This window comes from Odocoileus virginianus, chromosome 15, assembly GCF_023699985.2.
Source record: "Odocoileus virginianus isolate 20LAN1187 ecotype Illinois chromosome 15, Ovbor_1.2, whole genome shotgun sequence".
NCBI lineage: Eukaryota > Metazoa > Chordata > Mammalia > Artiodactyla > Cervidae > Odocoileus > Odocoileus virginianus.
The window spans coordinates 18,667,457-18,680,155 of record NC_069688.1 but is presented as its reverse complement, the minus strand read 5'-3'; the positions used below and the strand labels follow the sequence as shown (position 1 = coordinate 18,680,155).

Sequence of the window (12,699 nt, the reverse complement as noted above, 5' to 3'; positions counted from 1 at the left end):
TTATAATGACTATTATATATTTAATAAACTAGAATTACTTTACTTTTGAGCACTCATTTAAACCTGTTTATTTTTATTCTTCCCTTTCAGGATTAATTTATTTTTGGAAATCAAGTGCAATATTAAAAGGAAAACAAAACCACACTACATTATTGGAAGCCATTTCTGCTAATTTTATTACGGTTTAAAATTTATGGTTTGATTTGAATACTATCATGGGAGGAGCTGTGAGTGCTGGGGAAGATAATGATGACTTAATTGATAACTTAAAAGAAGCCCAGTATATCCGCACTGAAAGAGTGGAGCAAGCCTTCAGAGCGATTGATCGCGGAGATTACTATTTGGAAGGCTACCGAGACAATGCGTACAAAGACTTAGCCTGGAAGCATGGCAACATACACTTGTCAGCACCTTGCATTTATTCTGAAGTTATGGAAGCATTGAAACTTCAACCAGGATTGTCTTTTCTTAACCTGGGAAGTGGAACCGGATATTTAAGTACAATGGTGGGCTTAATTTTAGGTAATTTTATTTTTGTAAAATTCTTTTTTAAAAAGTAAGCTGGGTTTGTACTGCTGTTTATGATTTACAGGGTTTATAACTTTGTATACAGCATATGTTTGAATGTATATTCTCAAAGTAGTTAACCTTCCTTCCTTAAGGTCAGAGTAGTCATCTTTTGTTATTTTCAGCCCTGACCCCCATAGTTAACTTTGCCTTCAGTGCTAGACGTGAAAAGTTCTTGGAACTGTTTTTGATCCCCCAACCACCATCTCTACTGTGCAACTGAGCAGTTGGCAGGTGGGAGGCTCAGGAGCATCTCGTAGCCTGCTTGGGGTCAAGCATCCTGACAGTGGCTGGGAGAGTTTGGTGGGCCCTGGTGTCCTTTGCTGAAGGGGGTGGTGCTGTGCTTGTTAGGGATCCAGAAGCCTGTGGGGGGCGGGAGATGGGGCATTGCTGGGGCAAAGTGCAGGGCGGGGAAGAGTGTGGGTCATTATGTGTCTGCCAAGCGTTATTTCTAAAGCAAGGGTACAGCAGTAATCAAAAGGGACAGATAGCGCTGCCTTCACGAAGCTTCCTCGTGCTCACGATGAGGGCTTGGCATTGCTGAAAGCACTTGACACGGTCTGGTAACTTGTTTAGTGTTCCCAGTAACCCTGAGAAGTGTGTATTGTCATGGTTCCTGTGTGTTTAAACTGAGTCACGTTCAGTGACTTGCCTGTGGTCCCATAGCTAGGAGATGAGAGCTGTGAGGTTGAGCCTGCGGGTGGACAAAGCATGCCAGGGGAGAGACTGCTGAAAGACACGCTGACGTCAGGCGGAGGATGGACCATGGCTGTCACTGCGCCCCTTGGTGTTTGCTGGGCACCACCGCGTGACAGGCATCAAGGTGCAACACCAAGGCCCCTGTGACACAGACTTGCCCTGGGGTTTGCAGACTAGACTGGCGGAGGTGGAGAGACAGGAAGTGAGCGGTTCTTATCCCATGTGATGTGTCCTGTGGCTGGGGTGTCTTCCCAGGTTACAAGGACGAGGCTGTGGCTTACAGTTCACTCTGGAGTGCTGGGGAATCATTGGAGGACTTCAGAGAAATGACTGTGATCCCCCTGTGACTAAGCAGTCTTGATTTTTTTCGATTATCCTAGCGTCAGTATTAGTAATGTCCTTTTCTTTACCAAAGTGTCCCAGTTTGGACAGTAAATTATGTGCTCACATCGTATGGCTTCAGTCATTTTCAAGCCTGAAATCCCATTGCTCTGTGCTGGCTGTCTCCATACTTTTTCTCCCAGTCGTGGAGCCTGCAGTTGTTTTACTTGAAGCCTGTTTATCCCACTAATGAGTCAGTTCCTGATACGTAGTAACTGGTCAGAAAGGTGACATTATTCATTTTTGCCCAGAGAGAAGTTAAGCAACTTGCATTTACGTTTGATGATCTCTCTGATTTTGAGATAGCATTTTCATCAGGTTGGGAATCCCAGAAATCCAACTGTTGTATCATGAGAGCCTCTAGAAAAGGGATCCAGAGTTTGAGAGGGTCTCCAAATCCAAGGAGCAGAGGGGAGTGGTAGAGAGAGCTTCTTCCCAAAGTGGGCTTGCTGTCCTTGAGCCAGTGTGCTTCTTTACCAGCTCTGGCCACTAGGGCTGGAGTCCAGCCTCAGATGAGCGTTCTGCTCCTCCAGCTGGTTAGCTGGCTCCTGCTGCAGGCCGGAGTTTTAGCCAAAGGCCTGGAGGGGAGAGAAGGAATCGGCAGTCTTGCTCACTCAATCCATTCCCTAGTCCTGGTCCCTAAGAAATGGGCTTCCTGGGGCTAACTGCCTTTGTGGGCCAGCCGCCAGCTTTATTGTGTCTTTTTTTTAATTGGAGGGAAATTGCTTTACAACGTTCTTTTGGTTTTTGCAGTACAACAGCATGAATCAGCCATAATTGTACATATATCCCCCCCTCCTCTTGAGCTTTCCACACCTCATCCCACCCCTCTAGGTTGTCACAGAGCGCCAGGCTGGGCTCAGTGTTACTCAGCAGCTTCCCACTAGCTGACTGTTTTACACATGGTAGTGTGTGTATGTCAGTGCTACTCTTCTTAATTTGTCCCACCTTCTCCTTCCCCTGCTATGTCCACAAGTCCATTCTCTATGTTTGCATGTCATTCCTGTCCTGCAAATAGGTTCATCAGTACCATTTTTCTAGATTCCATATATGTGTGTTAAATTTGTTGTGTCTGGAACGTTTCCTCCTCCAACCTGAAGAAAGTGTGGAAGCACAGGCCCTTGTGTGGCAGTCCACAGGGAGGACATCTGCTCCCAGGCTCCAGGGAGTCACATGCGTTCAGTCACAGGCATGACTCCCCTTACTTTATATTGTCCAGGGATTCCTCTGTGTGTGTTCCTGCAGTCAAGATCAAGATATAATTTCTCTCCTTTTGATGGGGAAAGTGTTTGATGAGAAAGATAAAGACTTTTAAAAAGGAAAGAAAGAACAGAGCCTGTAAAATTGTGATTACAGTTAATAAATCTTGGATTTCGCCAGCTTCTGAGAAGCTAATCATTTTTACCCTGCTCCCCTTGTTTGGTTTGTGTTTCATGAGCATTTAATTAAATCAAGGAGGGGACACATCCACAGAAATCACTTAGCACTCACTCCAGAGGAGGGTGCTTACATGCGCCCTGTAATTATTTGAGTGTGGTGCCTTAGGCTGGGCCGCAGTGCTTCCCATGACCTTGTCTTACTAAGTTCTGCTAGCACCCTGGCGCTCAGCCCTGCACTTCAGTCACAAGACGAGAGTGACAGGTGCTCCCTGGCAACAGAGGCTGTCATCCAGGGTTGTGCTGGTGTAATCTGGGGGTCCGGGCTGAAGCGGGGAGAGTGGGGGTCTGCGGAGGAGGCCTCTTGAGGAATCTCCACCTTGCAGTCTGGAGAGCTCTTACTTGGTGAGAGGAGTTAGGTTTATTCTCACTTCAGGAGATTTCTCATGATTAAAGTACACTTGAAGCAGTTATTCATAAATGGAATTTATTTTTGCCCCATACAGAGAAGATGGATGATTCCAGGTTCTAAATTATACCTCATTTCAGATAACTTGTTTAGTTTCCAGTTGAAGATAACATTCATATTCTAAGAGTCTTCCCGTGAAGAACTGTCACAGAGAATCTAGTCCTTCATTGATGAAGGTAATCCATTTTGAGAGCCCTTCCATCACCCCGTGGATTCCCTCCCCCAGCCCCTGGCAGCCGCTTGCCTCTTTTCTGTCTCTCGGTTTCCTTTTCTGTGCATTTCATGTCAGTGGAATCATGTGGCATGTGATCTTTCTGTATGATTTCTTTACCTGAGCGTTAGATTTTCAGGACTCACCTGTGCTGTAACATGTATCATTGCTCCATTCCTCTTGGCGGCTGAGTAACATTCCATTGTGTGGGTAGACTGCATTTGTTTGTCCTTTGACCATTTGATGCCTGTTTTGAATGATGCTGATGTGAACATTCATGTGTAAGTCTTGGTGGAGATGTCCATTTTCATTTCTCTCAGGTGGATTCCTAGGAGTGAGATTGCTGGACTGTTGATGGTAAGTTTGTGTTTAACTTTTTAAGAACTTGCCAAACTTTTCTGGAGTGGCTGCACCATTTTCTGTTCCCACCAACAATGTATGAGGTTCCAGTTTCTCCATATCTTCACTGGTGGTGTTTTGTTTTATTTTAAATAGCATCTTAGTGGGCATAACATGGTCTCTTGTGGTTTTAACTTGTACCTCTCTGATGACTAATGATGTAGAGCATATGTTCCTGTGACTTTTGGTCATTCCTCCACCTTCTTTGGTGAAATGTCTATTCAGCTCTTTTCTCCATTTTTAAATTACATTGTTGGCATCCTTATTATTAATGAGTTGTAAGTGTTCTTTTAAGTACAAGCCCTTTTTCAGAAGTATGATTTTCAAGTCTCTCTTCATTTCCTTTTAAGCACCCCTTTAGAAAACTCATGTCTCCCTTGAGGCCTGAGAGTGAGGGAGATCCAGAGGGGCCTCCTTTCCCCTATCCCTTTTTTTCTGGACAGAACACAGTTCTGCAGGTTTCCATGGTTCTTTCTAAGGCAGATTCTCTTCTTTGCATTAAGCCAAACTTCAGTTTTCCCTCTATCTTTTTAACCCTACTTTTTGTTAAAGGAATTACAAAGACTATTCTTGGTATGTGCTTTATTTTGGGCTCTGAGTAAATCTGTTTTGAAAAGAACCCTTTCCTTTAGGCTACTAAGATTTTCTGAAATCAGTAAAGCTCCTTACTATTTAAACCATTTCTTCTTAGTCCTAGTTAGGCTTCTGTGCATCTTTTTTCTGTCCATATACCCTGTATCAGGGACTTCCCAGGTGGCTCAGTGATAAAGAATGCATCTGCCAGTGCAGGAGCTGCAGGAGACTCGGGTTTGATCCCTGGTTTGGGACCATACCCTGGAGGAGGAAATAGCAGCCCATTCTAGTACTCTGACTGTGGGAAATCCCATGGACGGAGGAGCCTGGTGTGCTATACTCCATGAGATTGCAGAGAGATGGGCATGACTGAGCATGCACACACATGCACAATACAAGTTTTAGAAATTTTGCAAATTTTTACAGTAATTTGAGTGTATTTCCTTAAAGGTTGAAAGGCAGTTCCTTCAGTGCTCTGAAGAGTGTCAGGTGGATCTCGTGTCATCGTGAGGCATCTTGAGTTTTTACCTTCAGGCTTAACTCCCCAATTTGCATTATCTGTCAACTGAGAACAGTTGAGCTGGAATTTGCTTCCTTGCTGAAATGTGTCTGTAACCCTCACATCAGTACTCGTCATTGGTGCATGTGTTTGGGGAGGGGGGACAGAGTGAGTAGTTCTGTGGACATGGTCCCCCTGGGCCAGGTCAGGGGGGCAGTCCTGTTCGTGCCTCAGGGCAGTGGCCAGAGGATGCAGTCACAGACTGGTGCACACAGCTCTGGTGCTGGGCCAGTTTCTTTTGGAGCTCATTTCTTTCATAAAAGAAAACAGACTCTTCTAGGGTGAGTTCTTAGGACTGAACATTGCTGTCTGTCTGAGGTAGGTATATATGTGTAGTATATGCACACTATTCCCCTGAAGTCACTGGGTGGTGCGGCATTTGCTTATTGTTTTTTTGGACTTTATAGAGCATAAGGTACCACAAATAATGAGTACTGACTGGATGCTTCAGAAAATGACTAAACCTTTCTGAGTTTGTGTGTCTGTGTGAAATAATTTGTGAATCTCCAGCTTCTAATGAGTCACTACTCTGGAGCGGGCATCCGTGGCCTTGGCTCTCTCCTCAGTCTTTCCTGGGCTGAGATGTGCTGGACTAGCGCCCATGTGAGCGGCTCACCTGTGTCGCAGGGCAGCGCCTTCACTGGCCTTCACACCCTGTGTGGGCAGCTCCTGCAGCATCAGCCTGTCCACCGTCCCATGCCTTCTGCCTGCAAAGATTCATTCGATGGATTTCACTCCTCTTTGCGTTTCCTTTATAGACACTTACTTTAGCCTGTTGTGGAAGCTTCTTTGCCTTCAGCCTGTGGTGAAGGGTGGCTCCTCTTCTGTCTTCAGGTTACTTCCACGTGCAGAGGATTCACAGGTTTCCAGCACCAGGTCTGTTTGCGGAGCTCTGGACACTGCATCTTCCAAGCTGACCAACAAACTGGATACTTCATTTTGCTGTGCTTACTGCATATCTCTTCTTCAGTGTGCACGAGATTCTGAAAGTTCAACCTGTCTCCACCGCGAGTGACCCTTCCTCACACTAGCCACACCAGAGCAGTTGAGGTTGGCTTTTGCCACCTGTGTATCCATTTTGGTGACTCAAGGCAGAAACCTGAACACCACTCTTTTTTCTCTTTAATTATATTTGGTGGAATAGGCAATACATTCACAGAGTTAAATAATCCAAAAGAATCAGAAGGCATACTTTTAAAGACTTTCCTTACCTGCCTCTCCTCCACTTTGTCTGGTTGCCCTTCCCACTTGAAGAACAACGTATGGAGCCCTGGGAACACCACTCCTGCACAGACTCAGTTTAATGTTTATAGGGATGATAGTTGACTTGAAATCAGAAGAATTTTCCTAGGTACATGAAGGAAAATATGTATTACATCTTAGAAGATTTCTAGCAAACCGCTAAAATTAATAAGAAATTTATTTTGAATGGAATATACTGTGTAAGATGTACTTCTGTACAATGCCTCATTCTGTGATGAAGTAGATGTGACGTGGTTTTTTGCCAATATACTTATAAAGACATGAAAAATACACATTTTTATGCTTTGTATATATCACTGACCTCAGTCTTACTTGTAAACCTTTCTAAATTTGGGAGCATAGCTCCCTTTATGTACTTTTATCTTCAAAAAGTATTTGTTATGTGTGCCTTTGTGTGAGCTGCTGAACATACAGCTGTGCAGAAGGCATCCTGCATATCGTGTGTGTTATTTCTGAACCAGCAGCAGGAGCATTGGGTCAGTTTTGTTGGCTGTTCTTCATTTAGGTCAGGAAATAGTTGTTGAGTATCGATGTGTCTTGGTTACTTGTGACTTGATCACACGCATTGGCCCTGGAGTATCTTTCACAGGTGAATACACAGTGCAGTGAAAGAGCTGATAAAATGGCTTCCAGGGAAAATGGACTGATATCGAATGCTGTTTACATTACCTTTTAAACCATGTTCTGTTGTGTTATAGTTGAGCATACCTTCTCAGTTTACTGACTTTGCTTTGGTGTAATGTTCCAGTGTAGACATGTGAGTTGCAGTTGTAAATTACTCAGCCACATTAGACTTGGGTATTATCAGCCCACTGGGTGGAGGTATCTAAAGCAGCTGGTTGTGACGTCTGTTCTTGATAGTTTGACATTTTGGGAATGCATTTTACTTTGGGTCTTGGGCCCATGGTCCATACTGTTTAAACCAACCTTTTCAGATTTCGTTAAACATATTTCTAAGATTTGAGTGTTGTTTAGTCACTAAGTCATGTCCAGCTCTTTTGTGATTCCATGGACTGTGGCCCACCAGGCTCCTCTGTCCATGGTATTCCCCAGGAAAGAATATTGGAGTGGGTTGCCATTTTCTCCCCAGGGGGTCTTCCTGACCCAGGGATTGACCCAGGATCCTGACCCTGCAGTGGCAGGCGATTCTTCACTGCGGAGCCACCTGGGAAAGCAGCACTGCCCTCCATGAGCTGAGGGAAGCCCACGGGACTGGGACTTCCTCGGTACTTGCAATACTTGCCTCACAAGGCCTTCCCCAAACCTAGAGGGCAGGTTTCTAGTCTTAGGTGTGCCCTGCTAGCCAAAGAATATGAAGCTTTAATGTGGCGAGATTGAGGAAATGTTTGACAGTGCCCTTGTTATGTGCTTTTTTAGCATCATATAATCAAATGGAGAAACCATAGGAAAATAGGTGTATCTTAGTAAGTTTCTCTTAATTTGGTTATTGGTTCCTTAATCTTTGGCTGATTCATCTTCCTCCGCTTTCCTTTATCCCCCTTTGCATTGCTTTGTCTCTTTGCACCACACTGGCAGGGTGTTCTCAGAAAGAGACCTGCTCATGTCTGCTCTCCGCCTGTTACTGCTGTGTCTGAATCCTTATGAAGTTACTCCTGAATCTTCCCAAAGATGCCTGGAATTAGTAACGAAGTATCATTGCACTTTATTTAAGGGTGTTTTCCTGTATATAGTTGCCCTTCTGTATCCAGGGTTTGAGGATTCATCTGCCAAGCAAAACTTGAATTTATTACATGCTGGCAACTGTATACATAGCATTTACATTGTATTTACAACTGTATTTACATTGTATTGGGTATTGAGTAGTTGAGACAGTTAGGGGAGGATATACAGATGTGCAGATCATATATGCAAATACTTCTCTCATTTATACAAGGGACTTGTGTGTCCACAGTCCATAGATTTTGGTATTTGCAGGGTCTGGTCCTAGAGTCAGCCCCCCCATTCTCCCCCAACCCCCATATACCGAAGGATGACTGTATGTTTTAATTCTTGCTGAGAAACTTTACACTAGTTTCCTAGAAACCAAATAACTGGTTCAGCTACTCCCTCTTGTGGTAAATACTTGGTTTTATCCTGATGCTTTTATTTGTGGTTGTTATCTCTCTCTCTTTTTTTTTTTTTTGGTGGTGGTTATCTCTCTATGTCATTTTACCCAAGAGAGCACAGATCTGATAGTCCAAAGAGATTTAAACACACATTTAGGTTGGGCACTGCAGCAATGAGGGGAGTGTGGATAGTGTGGTCAGTAAAGCTGCCCGTTAGGGTCACCTGCGGTGCCTGGGCCTCTCCTTGAGGGACTCCCTCTTCCTGTTCACAGTTTAAATCAGAATAAATTTAATCTACTTTTAAATTTAATTTAAAAATCTCCAGGTTATTCTAACGTGCAGTCAGGGTAGAGAACCACTTATAAACAGGCTGTGGTTTTGGTGCTATGATTAACCAGTTGTGTATTTGCAGAGAGAGCACACTTGAATTTCTGGTGATTTGTAGCTGTTTTGTATTTTATGGTATGAAAGACTCTGACATCATTTAGGTGATTTCCCACAGACTCATTTCACATGGTAGGCAGGACCTCATGGGGAACGTGACTGGTCTGACTGTGCAGCTGTAGGGGCCAGAGTTGGAAACAGGCACTGGCCTTGGACCCTCTGTGTCTCCCCCTGCACCCACTGCCCCCCCGGCCCCCGCCCAGTGACTAAGAGCATCTTTAGGGCTCCTCTAGTCACGTACCATGTGCTGTGAAGTGGTCTTGCTATGGCTGTCCCACAGATTAGCTCTCCACACAGGACGGAGGGCACGGGCGTCCTCGGCTCATGCAGCTTTCAGGTTCCCGCACCTACCATGGACCGCCTTCCACCTGCACACCACACTCGGTCACCTTTTCTGGTACTTCAGAGAGGAGTGGAGTAAGGGGTATACAGATGAGAAATGGAGATGTTGATAGACACCTGAGACATCTGATACCTAGACATAATAATCGGCGACCGTTATGTATAAGTTCTGATTATTGACTGACTGGAAGGTGATAAATAAGCTAATTCAAGTACCACAAAAGAAAAACATTCTCTCGAGATTATTATTACATTGACATTTTATTGTATTTGTTACTGATCTTTTGCCAGCCTTAAAAATAATTTTTAATACAGGGTATCTAGGTTCTTCTAATAACTGTATTTGTCTTAATAAACATTGACTTATGTGTAAGTTTCTCTTTCAGTATTTAGCTATTAAAGATAGTGGTCAACTGTTAGTACTTTGATTTTTTTTTTTAAAAATTGTATGACAAGGTTTTTAAAGTTAAAAAAAATTGTATGACAGAAATTAAACTTTTATTATTTCTAGAAAGATCTCTTCCCATTGGCACAGAATAACATTGGAATCTGTTCAGTGCAGTCAGATTCATGCTGTGTCTGTTAGATGATGTTAGGAAGTCTTAGGCTTTGCTTTTGCATGCCTTTTTCATTTTCTAAAGTGACAGCTTATACCTTTGTGTTAGAATTATTTTGTATTATTTATCCATTTCTTTGAAAATCATGTACTTAAAAAAAAAAATCTCTGACTAGCACATCATTTTTTGGTTGAAAAAGTTGTGCATGCCTGTGTTGACACACTTTAGACAACAGGGTGTAATGATGGAAATATCTCTTCCCACCAAGACCTCTTTGTCCCCTTCCTTGGAAGCAGCTGCATATTTTTCAGTTTCCTGTGTTCTATTTTTCTGTTCTGTTCAATACAGGTGTCAAATGAACTGTAATAAAAAGCATCACATACACTTCTATCATATCCTTGATGTGTTCTACTTGTATATCACATTCTAAATAAATGAGATGTTGGTGACATTGCCATATAAGTTCTGCCTTCTATTAGTGCATTCTTTTCAGTATATCAATTACTGTTTAATTCATTAGTGATAATAAAGATATACCTCCATGTTATTTTAAAATTAAACGAGTCCATCCATTAAATCATCAGTGGTGTTTGTATCAGAATTAATGATAGTATGTACATTTATCTGTCAAATCCATTGTATGTTAATGAAGTTGTCTTTATTTTGTGTCAAGCTGATGTGAAAAAGTCTTAAATTTTCTTAGCAAACTTTAAGCCTTATTTCTAAAACTTGCCACTTTGCTTTTAGATATTATATGAGCAGAAAACAAGAAAAGGAAAATGAGACCAGAGCTGTCTTAAGTGACAGCATATGTAGTCCCTTTTGATCCAGAGCACTCAAGTTGACTCCCTCTGCTAGTAAAGCAGTTTGAAATACTGAATAGCAGCCTAGATTTCTACATTCTTGACACCTTTCTTATAGTGCTTATTCATTCAGTTCTATTGGAAACTTCAACCCCAGAAATACTGACCTTTTAGTGATCTCTCATCCATACAACTAGATTCTTAATAGTTAATGAAAATATAAGTGTCTCTTAATGTTTTACATTCAGTGGATTACTTTAAAAGGGTAAAAGAAAAATTAAGATTTCCTAGAGCAATATTTTCCTTACTGTATATATATATATATATAATGTTAAATAATTGTAGTGTAATTTGAGGTTTTTAAATGAGGAAAACTATTCATAATCATTATTCATCATTGACTCAATGGACATGAATTTGAGCAAACTCTGGGAGATGGTGAAGGACAGGGAAGCCTGGTGTTTTATATAGTCCATGGGTCGCAAAGAGTTGGACATGACTGAGCAACCGAACAACAAATCAAAATTATTCAGGGTTTCTTAGCCTTTTTTGTTTCCTTAAGGAAGTCCAAGTTTTCACACTATTGAAGATTCAATACTAAATTAAAGTGATGTCACTGTATGTACTTCTCTGTTTAATTTTTTTTGCCATTTTCATTTCTTTTTAAAAAAAGTCTAATTTTTGTCTATTTGTTAATAATAAGGAATTATAAGAGATCTTAAATAATATTGAATGGATGCTCTAATTTGCAGATAAAGGCTTATGGTTTGATGAAACAAAAACCGAGAAGTGAAACATTTAAGATTACATTGATCAGAATAACTTTAAAAAGGTATAAAAGCATTGCAAAGGAATTTAATGCTCTCTTTTGTGGTATGATGGATCAAGTACCTTTTTATTTAATCTTTTTACCTAAATACATTTTTCAAGTAGCATCAGTTTTTTTTTTTAAGCAAATCAATAGAAATATAGTAGGTTTATCTGCTTTCAACTTGAAGATGGTATCCGAACCATCTTAATTAAATTAAGCCATTAAAGTTTGGTTTAATTTTTGTAATTAGGTAATTCCTAGATTACAAGCTGATATTTTCATACCCCCTTTGTACATTCAAAAATGTTTATTTAAATGTAAATGTGATTTTTTGGTTATTTTAAAGTCCTTTGAGGTCTATAGCACTCCCATATATGTTGTGTTTTTAATGGCATTCAGTAGGGGCACATTCAGGTAGTTCCAAAGATATGAACCAGATAACCAAAAAATAACACACCCATGTGCAACCCCCCCCGCCCCTCGCCACACTGGGAGACCAATTGCGAAGTAAGATAAAAATATAACTAAAATTTGGGGGAAAAAATGTAGAGTGGAAAACCTGGTTGGCTCAGTGTCAGAAGTCTAGGAGGAGCTAGTGACTAGGTGAGATAGTATGTCACTGTCAGGGGGTTGCAGGGCAGGCAGGAGGCACAGTCGCCTTAGGAAACAGGAGTCCAGGTGGTCATGTTCTCAGCCAGGACCAGGGTTGGGGAAGGAGCCATCCTGGGACTGTCTCCTGCTCCTCATTCCTGGATGGTCACCCATCCTTGGCTGTGCAGGAAGAAATACCAAGTGAGAAGTGCACTGGAACAGGAGCATCAACCAGCTTTGCCCAGTGACCGCACTCCCCTGGACACTGGGAGCTCCAGGGACAGAGGGTGTGATCTCAGCCCTGGAAGAATTTGGTACTCACTGGGCAATGGGGTGCACACCTGTGTCAGCCCATGGATTCAGACATTTGAGAGTTAACCAAGTTTTTTAGCAAGTGATAGATAATGGTAAATTACTATGGTGAAATGGAAAACATAATGGCAAATGACTTAAACTTCATATGGAAATGTGATTATTTCTTTGGCAGTATTGTCCTGACAGATGAACTACACTGCTGAGAGAACTCTTTATGACTTACTTTTTTTTTTAAAGCAATGTAAATAGATTTCCATATAGCTTTATAAATCT

The 12,699-nt window shown here is 42.0% G+C and overlaps 1 protein-coding gene and 1 long non-coding RNA gene across 3 annotated transcripts in view; both read left to right on the top strand.

Moving 5' to 3' along the window:
• The window catches only part of PCMTD1 (protein-L-isoaspartate (D-aspartate) O-methyltransferase domain containing 1), a 47,675-nt gene that overhangs the window by 18,538 nt on the left and 16,438 nt on the right, over positions 1–12,699 (top strand). Inside the window, exon 2 of one of the 2 annotated variants that reach the window (XM_020871923.2) lies at positions 91–522. The exons of the other annotated variant lie outside the window; for it this stretch is intronic. Coding sequence (XP_020727582.1) covers positions 216–522 — 307 coding nt within the window. The 5' untranslated portion in view covers positions 91–215. The remainder of the gene's footprint in view (positions 1–90; positions 523–12,699) is intronic. 2 annotated transcript variants of the gene reach the window in all.
• LOC139038451 (uncharacterized) lies at positions 529–10,368 on the top strand. The gene is made up of 2 exons (XR_011491446.1): positions 529–3,668; positions 6,069–10,368. It is a non-coding gene; the product is annotated as an uncharacterized lncRNA (long non-coding RNA).